The sequence below is a fragment of the Pan paniscus genome, chromosome 13, assembly GCF_029289425.2.
Source record: "Pan paniscus chromosome 13, NHGRI_mPanPan1-v2.0_pri, whole genome shotgun sequence".
Taxonomy (NCBI): Eukaryota; Metazoa; Chordata; class Mammalia; order Primates; family Hominidae; genus Pan; species Pan paniscus.
The window spans coordinates 80,310,276-80,333,331 of record NC_073262.2 but is presented as its reverse complement, the minus strand read 5'-3'; the positions used below and the strand labels follow the sequence as shown (position 1 = coordinate 80,333,331).

General features: G+C 39.5%; 1 protein-coding gene across 1 annotated transcript in view; it reads left to right on the top strand.

The window, feature by feature from the left end:
- LOC100982736 (dual 3',5'-cyclic-AMP and -GMP phosphodiesterase 11A) overlaps window positions 1-23,056 on the top strand; it is a 275,174-nt gene that overhangs the window by 230,969 nt on the left and 21,149 nt on the right. The window contains exon 17 of the mRNA XM_034954574.3: window positions 3,665-3,748. Within this exon, the coding sequence (XP_034810465.2) occupies window positions 3,665-3,748 (84 nt within the window). The remainder of the gene's footprint in view (window positions 1-3,664; window positions 3,749-23,056) is intronic.

The window sequence follows — 23,056 nt, the reverse complement described above, 5'->3', positions numbered from 1 at the left end:
TGGGGCCTCACACTCATTTTTTTTCTCATCAAGCATTGATTAAAAAGTGACTAGTACAATAATAAATCCCTTAAAATTATGGTCAACTAATCTGCAGCATGGGTGCCAAGATAACGTCTTTTCAACAGTGGTTCCAGGACAACTGCATATCCACAGGCAAAAGAATGAAGTTGGCTCCCTACCTCTCAGCATACCCTGAAATAAACTCAAAATGGATCATACACCTAAATGTAAGGGCTAAAACTATAAAACTCTTAGAAGAAAATATAGGTATAAATCTTCTGGATAGGGGTTAGCCATGGTGTCTTAAATATGAAACCAAAAGCACAGGAGACAAAAGATAAAATGACCCAGAGATGTTGGTCCAGAGATGTTGAATTGAGCTTCATTAAAATTAAATTGAACAGCCAGGAGCGGTGGCTCACGCCTTTAATCCCAGCGCTTTGGGATGCTGAGGCGGGCTGATCACTTGAGGTCAGGAGTTCGAGACCAGCCTGGCCAACATGGTGAAACTTCGACTCTACTAAAAATACAAAAATTAGGTGTGGTGGCAAGCACCTGTAATCCCAGCTACTTGGGAGGCTGAGGCAGGAAAACCGTTTGAACCCAGGAAAACCGTTTGAACCCAGGAGGCAGAGGTTGCAGTGAGCCCAGATTGTGCCACTGCACTCCAGCCTAGGTGACAGAGCGAGACTCTCTCAAAAAAAAAAAATCAATAAATTGAACTTTATCAAAATTAAAAACTTTCATGGATCAAAGGACACTATCAAGAAAGTAAATTTTCCCATATTATGGGAAAATATTTGCAAATCATATATCTTTTATGGGCCAAGTATCTAGAAGATAAAAAGAACTATTATAACTGAACAATAGAAAGACAACTCAATTTAAAAGATAGGCAAAGGATCTGAACAGACATATCTCCAAAGAAAATATGTAAATGGCCACAAAGCACATGAAAAGATGCTCAAAATCATTAGTCATCAGGGAAATGCAAACTGAAACCACAATGAGATATCACTTCACAGCCACTAAGATAGTTATAGCAAAAAAGACAGACAATAACAAGTGTTGGGTGAGGCTGTGGAAAAATTGGAACCTCATACATTGTTAGCAGGAATATAAAATGGTGCAGCTGTTTTGAAAAACAGTTTGTCAATTCCTCAAAAAGTTAAACAGAGTTACCATATGACTTAGAAATTCTACCTCTAGGTATATCCCCAAGAGAAATGAAAACATACATCCACGTAAAAACTTGTATGTGAATGTTCACAGCTATTATTCATAATATCCTGGAAGCAACTCAAATGTCAATCAACTGATGAACAAATAAATAAGACATCTATACAATGAAATATTATTTGGCAATAAAAATGAATGAAGTGCTGATGCATGCTACATGGGTAAACCTTGAAAACAGTGAAAGAGGCCAAGTCACAAAAGACCACATATCATAAGATTGCATTTATATGAAATGTGCAAGATAAGCAAATCCATAGATAGAGAAAGTAGATTAGTGGTTGCCTAAGGCTGGGAGTGTGGAAAAAAAGCGAGAGTGACTGCTAATAGTATGGGGTTTCTTTGAGGATGATAATAATATTCTATAATTGTAGTGATAGTTGCTCAACTTTGTAAATATACTAAAAACCACTGCATTTTAAAAAAAAGTAACTTTATACTATCCACCAGAAATGGAATAATTAAATAAATATGAAAATTTTAGACAGAACTATAGAGAAAAGAAAACATAATTTTTTTTTTTTTTTTGAGATGGAGTCTTGCTCTGTCGCCCAAGCTGGAGTGCAGTGGCACAATTTTGGCTCACTGCAACCTCTGCCTCCCAGGTTCAAGTTATTCTCCTGCCTTAGCCTCCCAGGTAGCTGAGATTACAGGCGCCCACCACCACACCCAGCTAATTTTTTGCATTTTTAGTAGAAACAGGGTTTCACCATGTTGGCCAGGCTGGTCTCAAACTCCTGATCTCAAGTGATCCTCCCTCCTTGGCTTCAAAAAGTGCTGGAATTACAGACATAAGCCACCACACCCAGCCCAGAATAATATTTTTTAAAGAAACATTTTGTGTATTTATTTATTTTTATTTTATTTTATTTTATTTATTTTTTATTTATTTATTTACTTTTAAGACAGAGTCTCACTCTGTCACCTAGGCTGGAATGCAACGACATGATTGTAGCTCAATACAGCCTCGACATCTTGGGCTTAAGCAATCCTTTCACCTCAGCCTCCTGAGTAGCTGAGACTACAAGTGTGTGCCACCACAGTTGGCTAATTTTTTTTTTTTTTTGTAGGGACAGGGGCTTCACTCTGTTGTCCAGGCTGGTCTTGAACTCTTGGGCTCAAGTGATCCTCCTGCCCCAACCTCTCAAAGTGCTAGGATTACATGCATGAGCCACCGCACCCAGCTCTAAAGAAACATTTTGGATCAAGACTCATATTATTCACAAGAACTATCCCTCTCTCCAGCACATTTTCACAATTTTCTCCAAATTCCAGTCTTCTTTCCTGCTATTTCCCATCTTCCATTGCAAGACAAGGATGAGACGAGCCTGGTGGAATCAGTGACCTTCTCCCCAGTTTGGAGATATTTTCCTCAGATTTGGCAGCTAGTGATTTCTGCCCCGCCCACTCCCACTCTTGTTCATACATCTGAAGGATGCAGGATTTTCCAACATCTCTGGACCAAAGGGATTGCTTGGCTCCACCCTCATGGCCTATAAGGACACCAAAATAATATGAATGCCACATTTTATGTAAAGGAAAGATAAAACTTACTATATACATTAAGGGAGGGCAAGTTATAACTAGATAGCCCAGTCTTCTAGATAAGTAAGGGCACAAGGGAGCTTCTCTGGTCTGGGCCTGACTCCTTAAGAACAAAGGGAGAGACAGTCTCACTGGCACAGAATTGGCAGTGTTTGTTCAGTGAACTAATTTTAACACTAAAATTCCAATTGATTGTTTCCCTTAAGTCTGCCCAACAGAAAAATGTCATTTATTTTTCTCAAAAATATACCTAAATTATCTCAAACATTATATCATCATAAAGCTTAAGGGCTGGGAATGAAGAGATAATGAGTCCACCCACCATCATCCATACAATGATAAATAAATATTTAAAAATTTATTAATGACAGAACCTTACTGAAAAACATATGCAATTGCCAAATCAACCCCTACCCAGAAAAATTAGTATAAATGGTTTCTATTTACAATAAAATTGCTTTTAAGGATATTTTCCAATTTGTCCTATTCTATCCCAACCTCTCATAATGCAGAAGTAAAAGCCTGCATTATTTTTGTGGCAGTAAAACATATTCCTTTCCCCTTGACCTGTACCCAATTCACAGTGACCTGATGACTTGATTTAGTAGCAGTTACTTATATTTGAAGACAGGTTTTTGCCCCAAGAAGTTGCACGCTAGAAAGTTCAAGTAAATTTGCTTACAAATCTCATAAAAAGAGGTAAAAACATTTTATTTCTCATCATAGATAAAGGAAAAGAAAGTATGTGTAAAGATTGATTGTGATTTGCGAAGGGTTCAGTTTGTAAAAAAAATGGATCATTCTAGCAAAGTGTTTGACCAAGCACCCTGTAAAATACTTTGGTGTAATAAAGCAAGGTTCTTCCCGCCCCCCATTCTAGGCAATTTTTGATCGGAACCGGAAGGATGAACTGCCTCGGTTGCAACTGGAGTGGATTGATAGCATCTGCATGCCTTTGTATCAGGTACTTTGATTTGGGAGGGCCTACATGTTCTGACTGAATCAGAAAAGGAAAAGTGTGTATTTCTCAAAAGCACTCATTTGAGGAGACATTTCCAGGGTATGCACATTGCGGAGAGCTCTGGCTGCAGTTTGTCTTTCTTGGATTTCTGACTGTGCCCTGGCTGGGAAGAGTTGGTTCTAGGAGGCTGCAGACCTGCATTCTCCACTTTCTAGGATATAATCTCCATGGGCCTCCACTCCCTCATCTGTAAACCAGGGATACTAATATTTTATTTACTATCTCTCAAACTGTGTCCCATAGAACATGAACATCCAGCCATCATCTAATAGCTATCTGTTCAAAAAAAGCTCACAGGCCCAAGAAGCATGTTTAAACTTGATCAGCTCAATTTCTCAAACATATTTGACCATGGAAATTTTTTTTTTTACAAATTTTCTTTATTAATATAATGTGGGAATGAGGATTCCATGAAACATGGTGTTCGGCTCTGACCCCATGGTCTGAGCCAGGGGGTTTTGTGACGCACCTTCCAGCTTCAAAATCTGCCTGTCTCTGAGATGCATGAGACAAATCCCAACCAGTGAATTCTGAGCGAGATGTGCTAATGTTTCCAGCTCTGCTACTTGGTGTGTAGGCCTCTCCTTCTGAAAGGAGAAAAGTGTCGCTTTGAATGGTTCACACTGCACTTTTTGAATACGGATCAGGGCTGGCATCAGTTAACACTAACAGTTTATTGTACATTGGCTTTTAATTCTACTTCTAAGCATTTGCTTTCATTTGTAAAAACCTGGCAAGTTCTTTACCCCCAACCTAGCTCAATCAGACTGAGCTGCTTTCCTAACTTCAAAGTGAGAAACATGCAGGGAAAGCAAAAGCTCTTTAGTTCCTCACCCTATGTAACCCCATTAAAAACACAGTATTGTTTTTTAAGGACCTCACAACCATCAAGTTCAAGATCATCTACCACTTTGTTTTCAGCACTTTTAGGAACTGCTGAGCCCTGTCACAGAACCCTGAAAACAAACAAACTTAGAATACTGTCTTGAAGATGGATATGTAATTTTTGATAACTATAACAAAAATAAATTCATTTTTGTTTTATATTAGCCGTTAAATACATGATACCATAAAATCAGGTAAAGTTTTAAAATAATCTACAATTGCTTATTTTAGTTATAAAAGGAACATAATGTTCTTTTATTTAATAATGGAAGATTGGGCAAACAAAATAGAAAATGATGTATACTTTATTTTAAGGGGATCCTCAACTCTCTTTTCTTCCTGTCTGCTCCTCCCATCCTCAGTGTCTCCGAATAAGCGGTCCCCCATGTGCAAAGCTCAACAACTTTTGAGTCAGGTGTATCTTGCTTTGCAAAACTGACCTTGACTATACATGTTGAATTACTTTTTAATGTTATTCAGTTTTGTGTGCACACTTAGGCAATAAATGGGATGAATTTCATGCAATTACTACATTCCTTTTACTTTGGGTAAAGCTTAGGAGGATGAAGATATGTATTGGGGTGGGAAGCTGATTAAGTTTTGGTACTAGTTTGCAAAGCTATTTTGGAGTGAACTCAAAGTCTACACACTCTTCCTATGTGTTGGTTATAGGAAAGGCTGTAAAGGATCCTCATATGGTTTTCCATGTTAATTTGTTTTATTACTGATTGACAATCCTTTAGGGCTTATCTTATGCTTCCTATTAAATGCTTTGAAATCTTTAGGTTACAAAGGAAGTTACTTGAATTTAAGTGGAAATAGCAGTTTCTAGAATTTAGGGAGTAATATTATCCCTTCACATTATATATCGTCCTGATTTTTCACATCTGTTTTACTTTACTACTTATCTGTCAGTTAGATACATCTGCTATTTTCAGCTTCAGGAAATTAACATATAGAAAGATTAAGTGATGCTCCCACCAAATTAGAGTTGTGTCCTGCTCACCCCTGACCTTTGTTTTGGTGTAGTGACCTTTCTAATGCCCTACTTCACCTCTGATGGAAATTTCTTGCACCATTTTTTTATTATTTAACTAACTGGGGAGAGATGTGTCATGCTGAAAGGGAATATGGAAGGAGCTATTTACAGAAGCTCATATTCATACTTGCTGCTGTATCTTTTCATTTAACAGGGGGTGAAAATCTTGCTCTTTTTGATTCCTTGTCATCACTAAGTAAAAAAAGATCTCATTATTTCATTTGTAAGTTTTATACAAGGCTTTGAAACCAATCATTTTAAGAGCCCTCAACTGAAACTTTGTAGGGTGAGTTTAAGTATCCTCTCTGGGGGTCCTATTTTATTTTATTTGATCTCATGCAGTGTTCTCCCTTCCCTCCACTATTTAACTGGATAATCTCACATTAACTGTTGGTGCTTCCGAAATTAAATTGAATCAGTCAGTGGGCAGGAATCACCATTTGTAGGAAGACACAACACCTTGAGGAAGTGACAAGCCAGGAAGGTCACTGATGTGACACCATTCACTGAGATAACTCAGTGAAAGTCAAGTTTGGGGTTTTGAACATAAAAATGCAATCATAAGGAGTCTGAGAGGATCGAAGGCAAGTGGGAAGTGTGCAGGTGGCAGGAATCCCTGATGTGATTGGTCTGAAATACAGCATAAGAATTCAGCTTTGCTTTACCATGTTGGTCTAGGCATATGGCAAAAGAATACCGAGGAGTACACATGAGACAAAGCATGTCCCCTCTAACAGCTAAGGCCTGACCCCAAGGTAGGGCAAGGTTGGGTGGCAAGAACCTTCATGTAGAGCCCAAGGCAAGCACTCTCATAGAGAGAGCTGGGATCTTCCTGCAGGTGGAGGAGGTTGGAGAGTTGGAGTCTACAGAGGGTGGGAGTTGACCCAGGGCACCCCACGGCTGGAGGCTCTTGAGTACAGCAGTGGGACAGAACAGCGAGTTTGGCAGGGGCGGGTGGCCAGGCTGCTGGGCAGTACATATGCATATGGTTTTGGTACAGCTTTTTGACTTCATTGACTTTCACTGGGTAGTTCAGTTTTACTTCATGGTTTTAAAAGGGTTGTGCTTGTCAAATATCAAATAGATAAAGCACTTTCTGTTTGTGTTCCTGTTTGCTGAGTTTAGCTCTTCTCCAAGCAAAGGGGAAGATTATCACTACTCTCAGTGCCTGAAGGGCTACTTATTTATGTGCCTAGTTGGCACCTGCACCGGTATATTTTGGATGCCCAGTGCATTTAAAATCAAAACTCTTATCTCTGATAGCTTCAAGTTCCACTCAATTTTTTACTACATTGAGGGAAAACAATGAGGAACTCCCCCTCCTCCAAAATCTTTTCACTAGGAAGTTATCTAAATAATCTTGAGATTGACAGAAAGCGACAGACAGAAAATATATAAAAATATTTAAATAAAACAGAAAAAAACGATGTGCAGGCCCTCTTTACCATATATATTGTCAACAAGAGAGGCTGACTGGTTCTATCTCAAGTGGAGAAAGACAGCATGTCATTGTGGTATTGATTTAGCTCTCCCAACATGCCAGGTGGGTAGGACACATGCACAGAACAGTCCAAATCGATGGATAGTTATCTAATAAGGATGTAGGCCAGGCTTATATCCATATGTTTATATGTGAGCATAGAGTTCTCTGGAACTTGCTCTCTTTTTAATCTTCAGACTTTTCCTTAAAGAGAGAGAGACAGAGAAGGAGAGAGAGAGAGAAGAAAGAAAGAGAGAGAAGGAAAGAAAGAAAGAAAGAAAAAAGAAAGAAAGAAAGAAAGAAAGAGAAAGAAAGAAAGAAAGAAAGAAAGAAAGAAAGAAAGAAAGAAAGAAAGAAAGAAAAGAAAGAAAATGATTGTAACAGGATGAAGTCGTGATTTATGGGTGACAGCCTTTTAATCAGGAAGCCAAGAGTGGGCAGGGAACCATCAAAGCACATTCCCCAAGAGAAGACTCAAGCCCTGGTTAGTTAGCTGTGTCCTAGCAGGGTATCTCGAAGGAATACATTGACATCTGATTCCTGCACTTTCTGCTGTCTTTGCACCCTGCTGGGGATCCATTAGCCCTGCTGCTCAACGTCTTTGGAGGCGGGGGGGAAAAAAGAAGAAGAAGGAAGAAAAAAAGACACAATCAAACTTTGAAATTGCGACACCAGCCTTAGGGATAAACAGAAACCCTCACGTCACAGTATCATTTTGAGCTTTTGTCTGCAATAGCAAGCTAAGTTCTGGCTCCTTATTTTCATTCTCAACTTAACCAAATCTCAGTGTACCTAGAATGTCAGTGGTGCAGAGTCATTATAAATCTTTTGTTTGTTAAGAACTGAGAGATTCCATTTTTATTATGAATGTAATCTGATTTTTAGCTCATCCCAAACTGGCTTTTGATTTTGGAGTGGATATTTTCTCACAGATAATGCAAAAGGATGTGACCTGACCAGCATCTAGCCAGAATAATTTTCTCTTTCCATTAAGATTAGGAAAATTTTGGTAAGGGTAGTGCCTCTCTATTAAAATGTCATGAGGTTTCTGAAACAGGCAGGGCTTCTAATGTTAAGATTTACAGTAACCTTTGATTTTTTTTCTCTGCCTTCACTTTTTTTTTTTTTTTTTTTTTCTCCCTGAGATAGAATTTTGCTCTTGTTGCCCAGGCTGGAGTGCAATGGCTTGATCTCGCCTCACTGCAACTTCCACCTCCCAGGTTCAAGCGATTCTCCTGCCTTAGCCTCCTGAGTAGCAGAGATTACAGGCATGCACCACCACACCTGGCTAATTTTTTTGTATTTTTCGTAGAGACGGGGTTTCACCATGTTGGCCAGGCTGGTCTTGAACTCCTGACCTCAAGTGATCCGCAGGCCTCAGCCTCCCAAAGTGCTGGGATTATAGGTGTGAGCCACCATGCCCAGCCTCTGCCTTCACTTTTAATGGTCATTTTGAAAAATACATTCCACATGATGCAATATTAATAGGTTCTCTGGAAAAAAGGGAGAAAAAACTTTAAAATATAGTTGAAATAGTAGAATGGGAGTTAGAAATTGACAAACTAGAAAAGAGGATATAAGGTGCTACTCCAGGACACTTTCTCTGGATACTGATGAAAGTACTTTAAAAGCAATCCAGTGTTCCCTAAAAACAACTTCATCAGATATTAAAAAGAAAAAAAAAAAGACACCACTCAAATCAGTTAGTTTCCTATAAGTGTTTCTCTATGACTTTTAGTATTCTTGTGGATGAAAGGAAGAGATAGTTGGGTCTAGTTTCTTACTTGTCCTTACAAAGGGGGTTTATATATGGAATGGCATCATACATAACTCAAAAAATACAGGAAGAAAGAAGGAGGGAGGAAGGGAGGAATGTAGGGAAGGAGAGAGAGAGGGAGGGAAAAAAGAAGAGGAGAGGAGAGGGGAAGGGAGGAGAGGCAGAGGAGGGAAGGGGAGGAGAGAAGGAAAGACAGAAGCAAGGAAGGAAGAAAGGAAGGAAAACAACTTCCTATTTTCTCTATAACTGATCTATCTGGCTCCACTTTTTCCTGGTGATGGGGAGTAGGGTGGTGGCTGCATTCAGGGACTATTATTTAAACTTGACTATTAAAGTATCTCAATCTCTTCTGGTTAAAGTACTCCTAATCAGAGCTCTTTCTCCTCCCCAGCTGACATCTAGGTACCAGGGAACTCACCTATGGTTGTGATGATTTTGTAAGAGAAGGACCCCTGGTACACATCTTGCCTGTTGGGTCTTTCTGGGTTAACTGAGAGGTGGCTGGTCGCAACTCTGGCTGTGATGCTGTGCCAGCCCCGTGTGACTATGGTGTGGGTGTGATGAGCACTTTGTGCCAGCCCTGGCCACCAGCTCTGGCTACTTAAGTCTGTGGTCCTTGTGGCAGCCTCTTGGCAAGCCCCCTCCACCACCCCCAGCAGCTTCCTGGCCAGTTCTAGCTGATTGGTTCTCTTGGCATTTCCTCAGTCCCCCCGGGGCACCCATGAACTCCCAGCTACTTTCTCTTCACCCTGCTGTCCACATAACTTCCTAAGTCTTTTCTAATATGCTGCCTGGGCGATACCAACTTGCTTTAGGAAGATTCTATTATTTTCCTGAATTAGGCTCTGAAATTTGAAATAAAAGCCCTCCCCTTAAAGGTTTGACCCCCAAAGAATGTGAAGCCAGGACTACTCTCCCTCTCTCTCACCCCCCTCTTTCTGCTCTCTCTCTCCTCTCTGTTTCTCCTCTCTTCTCTCTCCCTGCCCCTCTCCCCACTCCCCCTCTTCCCCTAATATTTCCATTTGCTTTGCTTTTCCTGATGGGAACTATCCTTACATGGTCTCCTCTGTGTTCTTCCTGCTAGAGCTTTGTAGTAAAACTTGAAGATCTAACTTAGCCAGGTTTGGTTCTTAATAGAGAAAGGAGAGTTCTGAAATGTAGAAAGCCACTTCACCTTGCAAAGCTACAAGTAGGGCTATTCTTTTTCAAAGCTGAATGATGGCAGCTTGTTTCTAGCTGGGAACCGCCATTTGCCTGAAGGAGGGAAGCCTACTGAGATGATGGGAGAGGAGCCCCAGGCATCACCATTCAAACAGAATGGAAAATGCACTGGCTTACTATTCTCAAAATATTGTCCTTGTTACATAATAATGTACCCAAATCTGAGTGCTGATAGATAGTAAAGCCTGTTTATCTCAGAAAATATTCTATGTGTTATTAGTCAAATATGAATGGAAGAGAAACATTAATATTCAAAAGTGTTGGTTTTATGTAATTTATAGGCCCCTCCACTACAGTCTATCTTCCAAATTTTTGACAAAATGATGTTTTTTTAAAAAGAAATCTGATCACAGCATCTCCCTGCTTTAAAGACCTCAGGTTACTATCACCATCTATAAGGTACCTTCCGAAGTCCTCGGTATAGCATTCGGAAACCCCCTCATTCATTCTGAAGCTCACATCTATTCCTTGGCCTCATCTCCTGTCACCCTGCCCACTTCCTTACCAGACACCCTTTGCCCAAGCACAGGACTCACTAGCCCTTTGGTCCATCTTCCCTGGCCTCTGCCTATGCCTCCTCGCTCTCATATGTGCCTGGAAGACACCAGCCCAAGCTGTGACTTCTGTAAAACCTCTACTTCCCCACAACATTCCACAGCACTGTCTCCATCTCTTTATAACCACACACTCTGTATGTGATTATCTTTCTGTCTCTTCCCCATTAGACGGGTTTCCTGGAGCCACCATATTCCTGGCACCTAGCACAGTGCTAGCACATTAGAGCTGCTCAGCCAATGTTTGTTGAACAAAGGAATGAAGAAACAGAAAAGTGAATGATGGGATACAGTATAAGCAGTGGAATGTATGAAGTAAGCTTATAATGTCATTTAGTTATCACCTATAAATACAGTCATGTGTTGCTTAACAACAGGGATACATTCTGAGAAATGCATCTTTGACAATTTCGTCATGCAAACATCGTAGAGTGTACTTACACAAACCTATATTGTACAGCCTAATACACACCTAGGCTATATGGGATAGCCTATTGCTCCCAGGCTACAAACCTGTACAGCATTTTACTGCACTGAATACTGTAAGCAATTGTATCACAATGGTAAATATTTGTGCATCTAAACATATAGAAAAGGTACAGTAGAAATATGATATTATAATCTTATGGGGCCATGGTTGTAGATATGGTCCATCATGGACTGAAATGCCATTATGAGGTGCATGACTATGTATAAAACCTTTCATCAGAGTATGCACTGTTATATTCCTGCCCATAATCTGGAGTATATGGCCTATGATATCTTTTTATAAAGTGGTTTAGTTCTCATCATAGTTGAATTCTACTGTAAAGGGCCAGTTAATAGCCACGAATTCAGAGCTTTGACTTTTTCAGCTAGGAAATACATTAAATTTTCTTTTATCCAGCATTGCCAGAAAATGTAGTCCTCTAGTTATTTTAATATTCAGGTTAAGAGATGGAGCTAGCATATGTCACAGATAGATTTCAAGAAATGTATATTGTATATTGCATACATATGATTTTGAGAAATTATAATACAATAAAATACACTAAATTTATCATGATTAAAATTTAATCTTTCTTTGACTTAGAAAACTTGTAGGATCCTGTAGTGTCTAAAAGTAATCAGTACAAACATCAACTAAGAATATGCTCTGTTCTTAGCCAGGCATGGTGGTGTGTACCTGTAGTCTCAGCTACTTGGGAGTCTGTGGTGGGAGGATTGCTTGAGCCTAGGAGTTCGAGGCTGAAGTGAGCTATGATTGCAACACTGCACTCCAGCCTGGGTGACAGAGCAAGACCCCATCTCTTTAAAAAAAAGAAAGAAAGGAAAAGTAAAAAAGAACATGCTGGGCAGGAAGAAGTTCTGAGTAGCAGAGAGGACTCATTAATAGAAGAATGGATTAGTTCCTGTTCCTTCCAACATTATGCATGATAATTGGCAGGTGAAGGCATCTCATACCCTTCGCTACATCTCAAAGTTCTTCCAGCATACCTGATGTTTTTCACCTCCAAAAAGTCTTTTGACCTGATAAACAACCATCTCTATGCATATTTTTTGGTAAATAAAATGGACTATAATTTGTTTTATTTCATAAAACTTTGAAAAAAATACCCATTCTTTGTATGTTAGTATTAATATATTCCTATTCATATGTATTTTATGAGCTCAAACAGTGCCATGAATCCATATTAAAATGCTGGAATCCAATGGAAAAAAATAGGATATACCCCCAATAAGGTTTTTGAGGACAGATTTAAGATAAGATCTTAATTCTTATCTTAAATTCTTCTTATCCAGCTGACCAATATACGTAACTCTTTTTTAAAGGATTTCTGCTTTGAAATAATGAAGCTAAATGTCTTAACCCCAAGTCCTTACAAGGCTTGGAATGTTCTCTTCCCTTAAGTAACTTTATAGTTTTTTTAGAGAGCATATTTTAAAAGCTTATTTGCCTTTTCTTCATGAGCCTCTCTTCTTCGGCTCTCTTCGGAAGAAGTAGGAAAGAAGCAGGAAGGGTGGGAGGAAAGGAGGGAGGAAGGCAAGAAGGAGAAATATATGTGAATGTTAAAAACTCTGCTGTTGAGGTATCAAAAGCAAATGAGAACAGTAAAGAAAATATACATCACCTTAGAGAATACCTAAATTGTCAAGAGTGACTGTTGAGAGAAATAAGAACCTCACATTCTCTTATTCCTGATACCCCTTCATACTACTGTCCACATCCAAACACATTTTTACCAGGGTACATGAGTGTATTCTGCTTTGGTCACAACATAAAGTTCTTAATATGTTTCCATGTTTCTACATAATTTTTACATTGTCCTTTTTTTTTCTTTCTTTATGAGACAGAGTCTCACTCTGTTACCCAGGCTGAAGTGCAGTGGTGCAATCTCGGCTCACTGCAACCTCTGCCTCCCAGGCATAAGCAATCCTCCCACCTCAGCCTCTTGAGTAGCTGGGACTATAGGCACACACCACCACACCCGACTAATTTTTCTGTATTTTCATAGAGACAAGGTTTCACCACATTGCCCAAGCTGGTCTCCAATCCCTGAGCTAAAGTGAGCTGCCCACCTTGGCCTCCCAAAGTGCTGGGATTACAGGCATGAGCCACCGCATCCAGCTTTCACATTATCCTTTGAAATGGCAGCCTAGTATTCCGATCAATTGACTTGTTGTAATTTATTTAATTGTCCCACACTTTTTTCCTAATAGAGATAATTCTGAAATGAGCACTTTGGTGCCTCATTTTATTGACTTATTTAATAGTATTAAGCATGATTAGAAATAATAAAGTTGCATTTCTTTTTTTCAAAGAAAGATATACACTCTGAAGGAAACAGAAAATAAGTGGAGATAAGCTATCCTCAAATATTGGAAGCTAAGAAGGAAGTAATCTCCCAGAATGTCTGCACAAGGGGAGAGCAACAGGGAGCCAGCTGATCTGCCTTTCAGAAGGAATGCCTGAGAGGCTCAGGACTTAGGAACAGCCAAGGGTGGATATGTTAGTTTCCGAGGGCTGCTGTAACAAAGTACAGCAAACTGGGTGGCTTAAAATAACAGAAATGTATTTGCTCACAGTTCTAGAAGCTAGAATTCAGGTATCAGCAGGGGTGGTTCCTTGTGAAGGCTCTGAGGGAGAGTCCGTTCCATGCATCTCTCCTCGTTGCTGATGGCTGCTAGCAGTTCTTGACATCCTCTGCCTCTGCCTTCACATAACGTTCTTTTGTGTCTGTGTTTTCACATGACCTTCTTATAAAGACACAAACCATTGGATTTAGGGCCCATTCTAATCCAATATGATCTCACCTTACCTTGATAACTAACATCTGCAAAGACCCTATTTCCAAACATGGCCACATTCACAGGTACGGTTAGAACTTCAACATAGCTTTTGGGAGGACACGAGTCAACTCACAACAGCGAGGTTGAGGAATCAGCCTGGAAACAAGAGGGAAAGAAAGGTTAGAAGTTGGTAAATGGGATCTCAGGAATCTCCCACAACCCACACAGCCAGGTCAACAGCCTGTGTAGCCACTGCCAAGTCAGGAGACTGGAGAGTTCTCTCAGAGCACTCATGGAGAGAATCCGTGGCTGAAATCTAAAGCCCATGGAATGATTTGCTGGACTCTCAGATGCCCTACGACTCTGCACCTGGAGTGCCAGCAGCCAGATACCCCCAGAAGCAGAAAAGTGGGAATCTTCTCTAGGGAAACAGAACAGCCTCAGAGAAAAGATCTGCATGGACTTGCACTTCATATTCTCCGGATGAACCAATTCCCTGCAGGATGCCCTTAAAATGGAGCCACCATTTGACAATCACAGCTCTCCCACTTACCTGCCCTGATCCACTTTGTACTCTGCCTTGAATAGGTCTTTCGTCTTTCAGTGCCTTGCATTTAAATATATGCAAACAGATAAGGGCCACAGAATGTTTGAGCAAAGCCTCCAATATGAAAGAATAGATGCAAACCAAAAAGCATGAAAGAGAAGGGAATTCAGAGCATACAGTAAAGGCAGGAAACAAAAGACAACTTCAAAAAAGCTTCCATTGCCATCAAAAAGCTAAGAAATATTTTGTAAAACAAGGCCAAAATGCCTGGGGTATTTTTTCTTCTCTATTAGTTTCTAGTTGTGCCATCATGATTTTTCTCCTTCATTTGGATCCCCTATATTAGTAGGGTCTCCTGACTGCCTCCTTGCCAGCTGCCTCCACTCTGATCCCAGTCTCATGCGTATAGTCCCATCCTCAAGGCTCCATGTCACCACCAGAGCTATCCTCCCAAAGCACAGCTGATTGCATGGCTCACCTGTTTAAAGTCCTTCAGGCCCTCCCTCCCCCTTACTACAGGAAAAAAATCTTAGTTGGCACAATTGACCTTCCCATCCCACCTCCTCTCTCTCCTTCCTTTGTACCCTCTGCTCTTGCCATAAGCTAAATGTTCCACACCCCGTGCCTGTGCTCATCTAGCCGTCTGCAGGCCCACCTTCCCATCCTCTCCCCATGCAACTCCTAGTCTTACTTGAGGACTCTGCTCAGATGACAGGTTCTTAGGAAACCTCTGTTTGCCCCCAGGAGGTAGATATTCTAGCCTCTGGGACCCTCTTTGGGTTCCTTTATTAGAACATCTTAATTGTTTACATTCACTGTCTCTGTTACTCAGCCAGGATGCCCAGCACAGCTGAATCTACCAATCTCTTCCCTCATCCAAGCTGCAACAGCAGTGTGTGTGTGTTGTTATCAGCCACTGGGAGACCCCACAGGGCTGCCTCAGCAACAAAGCAAGCTCAAGAGAGTGACAGGAACGGGAAAGATCGGGTTATCACATTGTTACTAGTAAGCGCTTGCATTTCCTCAGCATCTTGTGCTTTTCAGGATGCCCTGAAATAACCTATCACTCTTGAATTGCCCTGTGGCGGTGTTAACATTCCTGCCTTTATTTCACGGATGAGAAACTAGGGAGGTTATACTTGCTGCTCACAATCGCCCCAGTGAATTAGGGGAGTTTCAGCATCTGAACCAATAACTCCTACAAGCAGAGGGATGAGCTACAGAACCATAAAATAACAAAAAAGGACAAATTATTCTCCAAGTCTTTGATTCAATATATCATCATCGAATTTAGGTTTTAGTGTTACAGGTGATCTGAACAGCTGAAAAATCTAAAGAAGAAAAGAGAAATAGAGAAACAGAGACATACAGAAAGAGAGACAGCAGGAGGGAGAAAAAAAAAGACCTAAGATGAGGGCCTAAGAGGAGGCAGTAAGGGCTGAGTGTTTTTCTAACTGTCCTCTTTCAAACCTGCCCTCTACACTCATAAACTGAGGACTCGCCATCCTCAGCTTTCTTTTTATGGTGATCACCACTGGCTCGTAGGTTTGGCTGAAAGCAGCTTCACTCTGCACTTTTTAAAGGTTTTGGGCCTCACAAAGTGACTTTCTTCTTGGAGCAAATGGAATTGATGATAGACAATATCAACCTTTCCAAGAGTCTGAACAAAGGGAGGTGAAGTATGTGGAAAAGCTTTGGGAAGAGTACACCTATTATAGTTAAAGCCCTCCAGCATGTGAGTCACTATTGTTATCATTAATATCATCTCTCAACCTCAGTATCTCTGCTGTAAATTTGGATAATAATAGCCAAGCTTCCTGTCTCACAAAGATGTAGTGAGTCCATAACAACACTTTTGAGCACTTAGTATGTGCTCAAGACTAACTTTCCAAGCATGACCTGATTTAATTCTCTTCACAATACCAAGTTAGATGCTATGAGGATCTTTTTTTTTCAGATGTGAAAACTGAAGCTATAGAGCTTCTGTAACTTACCTAAGAATATATAGTAAGTGACAGGGCATAGATTCTTTCTGCTTTCAAATCTGTGACTCCTAACCAGTATGACCTAGTGCTGCCTGAGATAATGTATGTACAGGTGTTAGCATTATACAAACCTCAGATCATTTATTGGGTCACCTTTAACAGAAGAAACATGCTATTTTTATACTAGAATAATTAACTAGGTGCATACCTGCAGACCATCTGTAGGAGGGGAAAGCAAAACCCTGAAAGGTCACTATTAAGTGACCTGACTTGATAATGGCAGAGCTGGGTTTAGAACCCTAGACTTTGGACTTTTAGTTTAAGGTTTGTTCCAATATATCCTACTATCTATGTATAAAATTTGAAATATATTACCTCAAAGTTTTCAAAACTATTCTAAGGAAAAAAATTTTAAAAGGAAATCTACTGAAGTAGCAAGTTCTGCTTTCTTTCAAACAAGCAAAAAGCAGACTGAACCAGAGAGTTTGTTTTGAAGGGCAGCATGGTGAACCAAGATGCCTCCAAGAACAGGGGCAATGGAATGAAAAGTCAGCAAACAAGGTAGAAAAGACAGCCCTGATAGGGCCTGAGAAACTGAACAGAAAATCTGAAGGAAGATAAATGGATAATTTAACAGCCATTCAGTTTATAAGAAAGACAAATAACAAGCTACATTGCATCAGAAAAGGACTAGAAATGATGATGGATGGGACCCTTCAAATGAGTGGTGAACACAACAGAATCACAGTTGCCTGCAGAATTCCCAGCTGAGGGCAAATTTGAGGAACTAAATAAGGATATGAGACTGATAGGGATTGAAGAGTTTTTCAAAATCTATTTAATGGCCAGGCAGGAGACATTGATCGCTTTTCAGAGGAAATGCTGAGGGCCAATGAGGTAGTCAGCCTTTATTTGTGATATGGATGGGGGAGTGGGAGGAGGGAGGTGTTTATTTATATACAATGTTATTGCAACATACATTAAGGTATTAAAATTATTTTTGAATTATGGTGGTAAAGCACTAAATTTTTTTGATCTTTGTGGAAATAAGCATTTCTACTTTGTGCCCCTGTACTTGTAAGCCTTTTTTAACAATTAACCAATCAGGTGACTTAATATTTCTAACACATGACTAAAGATTGCTATTTCCTTTATCTGTTCATGATAGACTTTTAAATTTTTTATTGCTAAATAGTTTAGACACCCTCAGTGAACACAATTCACAAAGTACAAAAGGCACAAATTATCAGAGAAAAGAGATCCTCCCTCACACTCCTTTTTGCAAGTCACCCAGTTCCTTTCACTGGGGCAACCACTGTTAACCAATTCCTGCATATGCTTCTAAAGATAGTTTATATACAGTGTGTTTTTACACTGTTTTTAATACATAATGCTTATACATTGTTTTCTATGTAAATATAGTGCATATGCATGCATCTGTATATACTATGCTCACACATATGTATCTATGTGTAAGTGCGTATGTATCTATGAACATATATGAGCATAGTGTATATCCTGCTCCATATCTTGCTTCTTTACACTTAATTTATTTTTTAGATTATTCTTTTTCAGTCTCCATGCAGAAGATGTCTCATTCTTTTTGATGGCTGCATAGTATTAGATTTTAAAGATGAAAAATAAATTATTTAAACAACAATTAATTATTTATTTATGGACATTGATGTTGTGTCTAATTGCTGTTGTAAACAATGTGCAATAAATATTCTTGTAAATACACAATTTTCATACTTTATTTGTAGGAGAAATACCCAGAAATAAGATAACTGGGCATTTGGCTTATAAGCATTTGAGATCGTGATAGATATCACCAAATTTCTCTCTGTGGAGTTTGAACCAATTTACATTCCTACCAGTAATGTCTGAGATGCCTATTTCTCTATGCCCTTACCAGCACAATGTATTACCAAATTTCAATTTTGCTAATACGATAGGTATAAAATCTATCTCATTATAGTTTTAATTAGCATTTTCCATATTATAAATAAGTATGATCATATTTTTAGTATAGATTTATTTACTTATAAGCCATTTGTATTTCTTCTGTAAATGCTTTATATTTTTGCCTATTTTTCTATTGAACTAGGGCTATTTTCTTACTGATCCATAGGAGCTCACTATCTATTAAAGAAATAAACCCTTATTATTTGCAAAGGTGACAAATATGTTTCCAAGTTTGTTATTTATCTTACCTAGTTTTCTTCACATCAGTTTTTGACTGAACTCTTTCCTTATGATTTGAATGGTCACTGTTATCATATACTGATTCCCTTAACTTTGTTTCTATTTTTAGTCTTTCTATTAGTTCTACTGACCTATCTGCCTAGTTATACTATTTTAATTAATATCACTTTATAATATATTTTAATGTCTCATAATCCTAGTTTCACCTTCCTTGTTATTCTTTTTCAATATTTTCTAGGTAGTCTTATTTTTTCATATAAGCTTTAAAATTTAGTTCAAAAGGAAATCTGGTTTGTCTTTTTACTGGCTGCTTATTTAATTTTACATGGTCAGTGTTCGAGAGTTACATTAATATGAAACTTTCCAACATTTAAAAGACAGAAAATGTTGCCCATTAGGAAGTTTAATTTATAAAGTTATTATGTTCCCTCTTAAACTGCACTCTAAAAATGAAATAAAACTACTGAAAATATTGGTCCCTCTGTGCCTACACAAACAAACTTTTCCCATATCTTTGGCTTTTGGGGAGTTAGCAATGTAATTAAAGAAGAGCCACAATAACATACCTTCTACCGGGTCTTCCAGTAGACAGAATGGCCCCTTTCTAGGACAAAGAGAAGGCCAGCTAATGATACAATATCCTCCTCAGACATATACCTAGTGGTATATGTAACATATTCCCTTTCTATCTTTTTATTATCTCAAAATTGTCACTCTTTTTTGGAGACAGGGTCTCACTTTGTCACCCAGGCTAGAGTACAGTGGTGCTATCATAGCTCACTGTGACCTTGAACTCCTGAGTTCAATAAATCCTCCTGCCTCAGCCTCCTGAGTAGCTAGGATTGCAGGTGCACACCACCACACCAAGCTAATTTTTAAATTTTTCTGTAGAGACAGGGTTTCAATGTGTTGTCCAGGCTGGTCTCGAACTCCTGGTCTCAAGCGATCCTCCCACCTCAGCCTCCCAAAGATCAGGCATGAGCTACTGAGGCTGGCCCCCTGTCTTTATCAGGCTGTAAAATTAAGAAAAAGAAGTTTCCCTTGCCATAGGGAGAGAGACCACCAACATAATAAAGGATTTTTATCCCCCAAGGATCTTTACCTAAAGACAAAGCATTTCTCCTCGATGCTTTGGGTCTGGTCCTCTGTAGATACGGGACATTGGGATTCATGGACTTGATGGTTCCTCCCCGTCTCAGAACCGAGCACTGTCTGGTGCTAGGCAGGAAGCCACCTTTAAACTCTCGCAAGAAATGCTCAGTAGTCATCATATTTCCATGGTGCTCACTAAGCAGTTCAGTAGTGTGTATAGTTAGGACTCTCTTTTGGGACTCTTTTGGCACCCTCAAATATAAGCTAAAAATTTAGAACCAATGCTAATAGAATATTCTAGAATACATTCTTTGAGGTCCTATAGTGACTTACACCGAGCACCATTCGCACCAAGGACAGATATTTGCAATTCTGTATTTGTAAACCCATTCCCACACAGACACCCTATCCATTATTTTAGGAAATCCTAGAACTTGAGGCATGTGGGAAATACACAAAAAATGTACAGTGAATGAATGTTTGCAGCTCAACAAACTAAAAGTTTTAAGTGATCCTGTTTACACATTGAACTTTGAAAAAATAATAGAGTTTTATATATTTCTATGAAATTTCAGGTGATGGTATTAGCAGAAAACATTCCAGTATATGGAAAATGGATTATTACCACGTGGCTGCTTTTTAGTTACATGTTCCAACCACCTCTTGTAAGAAGCCCCATTCATCAAAGGCTGTGGCTTCTGGGTCAGCAGCCATTCCTTCCAAGTCAAAAGTTGCCTACACAATGAACATGATTGATTAGCTACCAGTCTGCTCTGAAAATCCAACTAACAGGATAACCAAGGACAGCATCCTGGAGGGGCTCATTATAACACAAGAAACTGTTCTTGCTCCCATTTACATGAGCTGTCTTTAGGCTTGCCTGTCCTTTACAACTTAGAACTCTTGTTTTATTTTCCCAGGGCAGGGTAGAGTAGATGAGTCAAAGATAAAAGATGCACAGACTACATCTAACGTTTGGGAAGTGGTGTTTCTTCTTTACTCAGCAAGACCTCCACTTTCCTGTGAATCTGTTCTGAACCAGCGTCAGAGACATAGAACAAAAAAGTTGCACCATTGTCCTCAACACTGCAGTAAGGTGTGAGATACCCATTGTTACTAGTGTGCCAGTTGAGACCCCTGATGTAAAGACACAATGAGCCTTGTACTCAGCCAAGCCTGGACTGACATTTCAGCTCTACTGTGTACTCAACCATGTAAACTTTGGCTCTTTAACTTAGTTTTTCCAATTCCAGGTTCCATATCTGTCAAAACAGAGCCAATAATAGCTATCTCACAGCACCATTCTGAGTTGTAATCAGCTCACATATGAAGAACTCCAAGTATGGCTCCTGGAACATAGGGCACATGAATACTCAGTAGTTAATTCATGTTAGCAAGACGTGCTTTACTTTCTATCACAGCAAGCAAACAGGTGGCCCACAGAATAGATTCAGCTCACAGACGTGTTTCATTCAGTTGAATACAGTTTTTAAAATTGTAAAATGTCCAGTTTGCCATAGTCCCCACCACTCCCAACTCTATCATGCAGCCTATTTCATTCATTAACTTTAGTGGCCTGGCCCTGTAAACATTTTAGTTTCAGACTCTTGCCCTATATTATGGCAATAACAATGCAGTTAATCCAAAAAGACTAACATTCCTGCCTCATTAATTCAGAATGTTAATGTCATTTGTGAATATTATTTTCCACAAAAGAATCTCTTGTGCATATAAATAAGCAAAACAAGAAACTTGAGAGGTCAGGAAGGAACTGGAAAGAGAAAAGAAAGAAGGAGATAAAACTGCTATAATGCATTGTTGCATTTTCACTTTTACATGCACGACTAATCTGCTTCAAATCTTGGGGAAAAAATGGTCTCTTCCTAACTTATTAGTAATACTATAATTAGCTTACAGGATATTAGACATTGATGCTACAAACATCATCTTTTGTTATAACTTGGGTAGACTATGCCCTTAATATTCTAACTGCAAATCTGAATTATTCTTGTGTTGGATTCTAATGAGCTAATATGCCTTCATACTAAGCATTATCTTTGAGTATCAAGATGCCCAAAACACTGTGCCACCTGCACAGGTAGTCAGAAAATAGAGACCTACAATATGAAATCAATTTTCTCATTTAGGAATTATATTTAGCTCCTAGTAAAAAATAAAAATAATCTAGAAAAGCCAATGCTATACTGCTATTATATGACAGTTCCATAGCCATCAGAAACCTAGTTCTTGGCCAGGCATGGTTGCTCATGCCTATAATCCCAGCACTTTGGGAAGCCAAAGTGGTGGATCACTTCAGGTCAGGAGTTCATGGCCAGCCTGGCCAACATGGTGAAACCCCATCTCTACTAAAAAAATTATATATATACAAAAACTAACCAGGCCTGGTGGCACACACCTGAAATTCCAGCTACTAGAGAGGCTGAGGCAAGAGAATCACTTGAACCCAGGAGGTGGAGGTTGCAGTGAGCCAAGATTGCGCCACTGCACTCCAGCCTGGGTGACAGAGTGAGACTCTATGTAAAAACAAAAAAAGAAAGAAAAAGATAAAGAAACCTAGTTCTCCTTTATCTTTCCTTAGCACATGGCTGCCGTAGTCAAGTTTGCCTCATAGTCACAAGATGGCCATTCTGGCTCCAACTATCATGTGCATATTTTGTATTAGTCCGTTTTCACACTGCTAATAAAGACATACCCAAGACTGGTTGATTTACAAAAGAAAGAAAGGTTTAATGGACTTACAGTTCCACGTTGCTGGGGAAGCCTCACAATCATGGTGGAAGGCAAGGTGGAGCATCACATTTTACATGGATGGCAGCAGGCAAAGAGAGAGAGCTTGTGCAGGGAAACTCACATTTTTAAAACTGTCAGACTTTCTAAGACTTATTCAATATTATGAGAACAGCATGGGAAAGACCTGCCCACATAATTCAATCACCTCCCACTGGGTTCCTCCTACGACATGTGAGAGTTGTGGGAGTTACAATTCAAGATGAGATTTTGGTGGGGACACACCCAAACTGTATCATTCCACCACTGGCCCCACCCAAATCTCATGTCCCCACATTTCAAAACCAATCATGTTTTCCCAATGGTCCCCCAAAGCCTTAGCTCATTTCAGCATTAACTCAAAAGTTCACAGTCCAAAGTCTCATCTGAGATAAGGCAAATCCCTTCT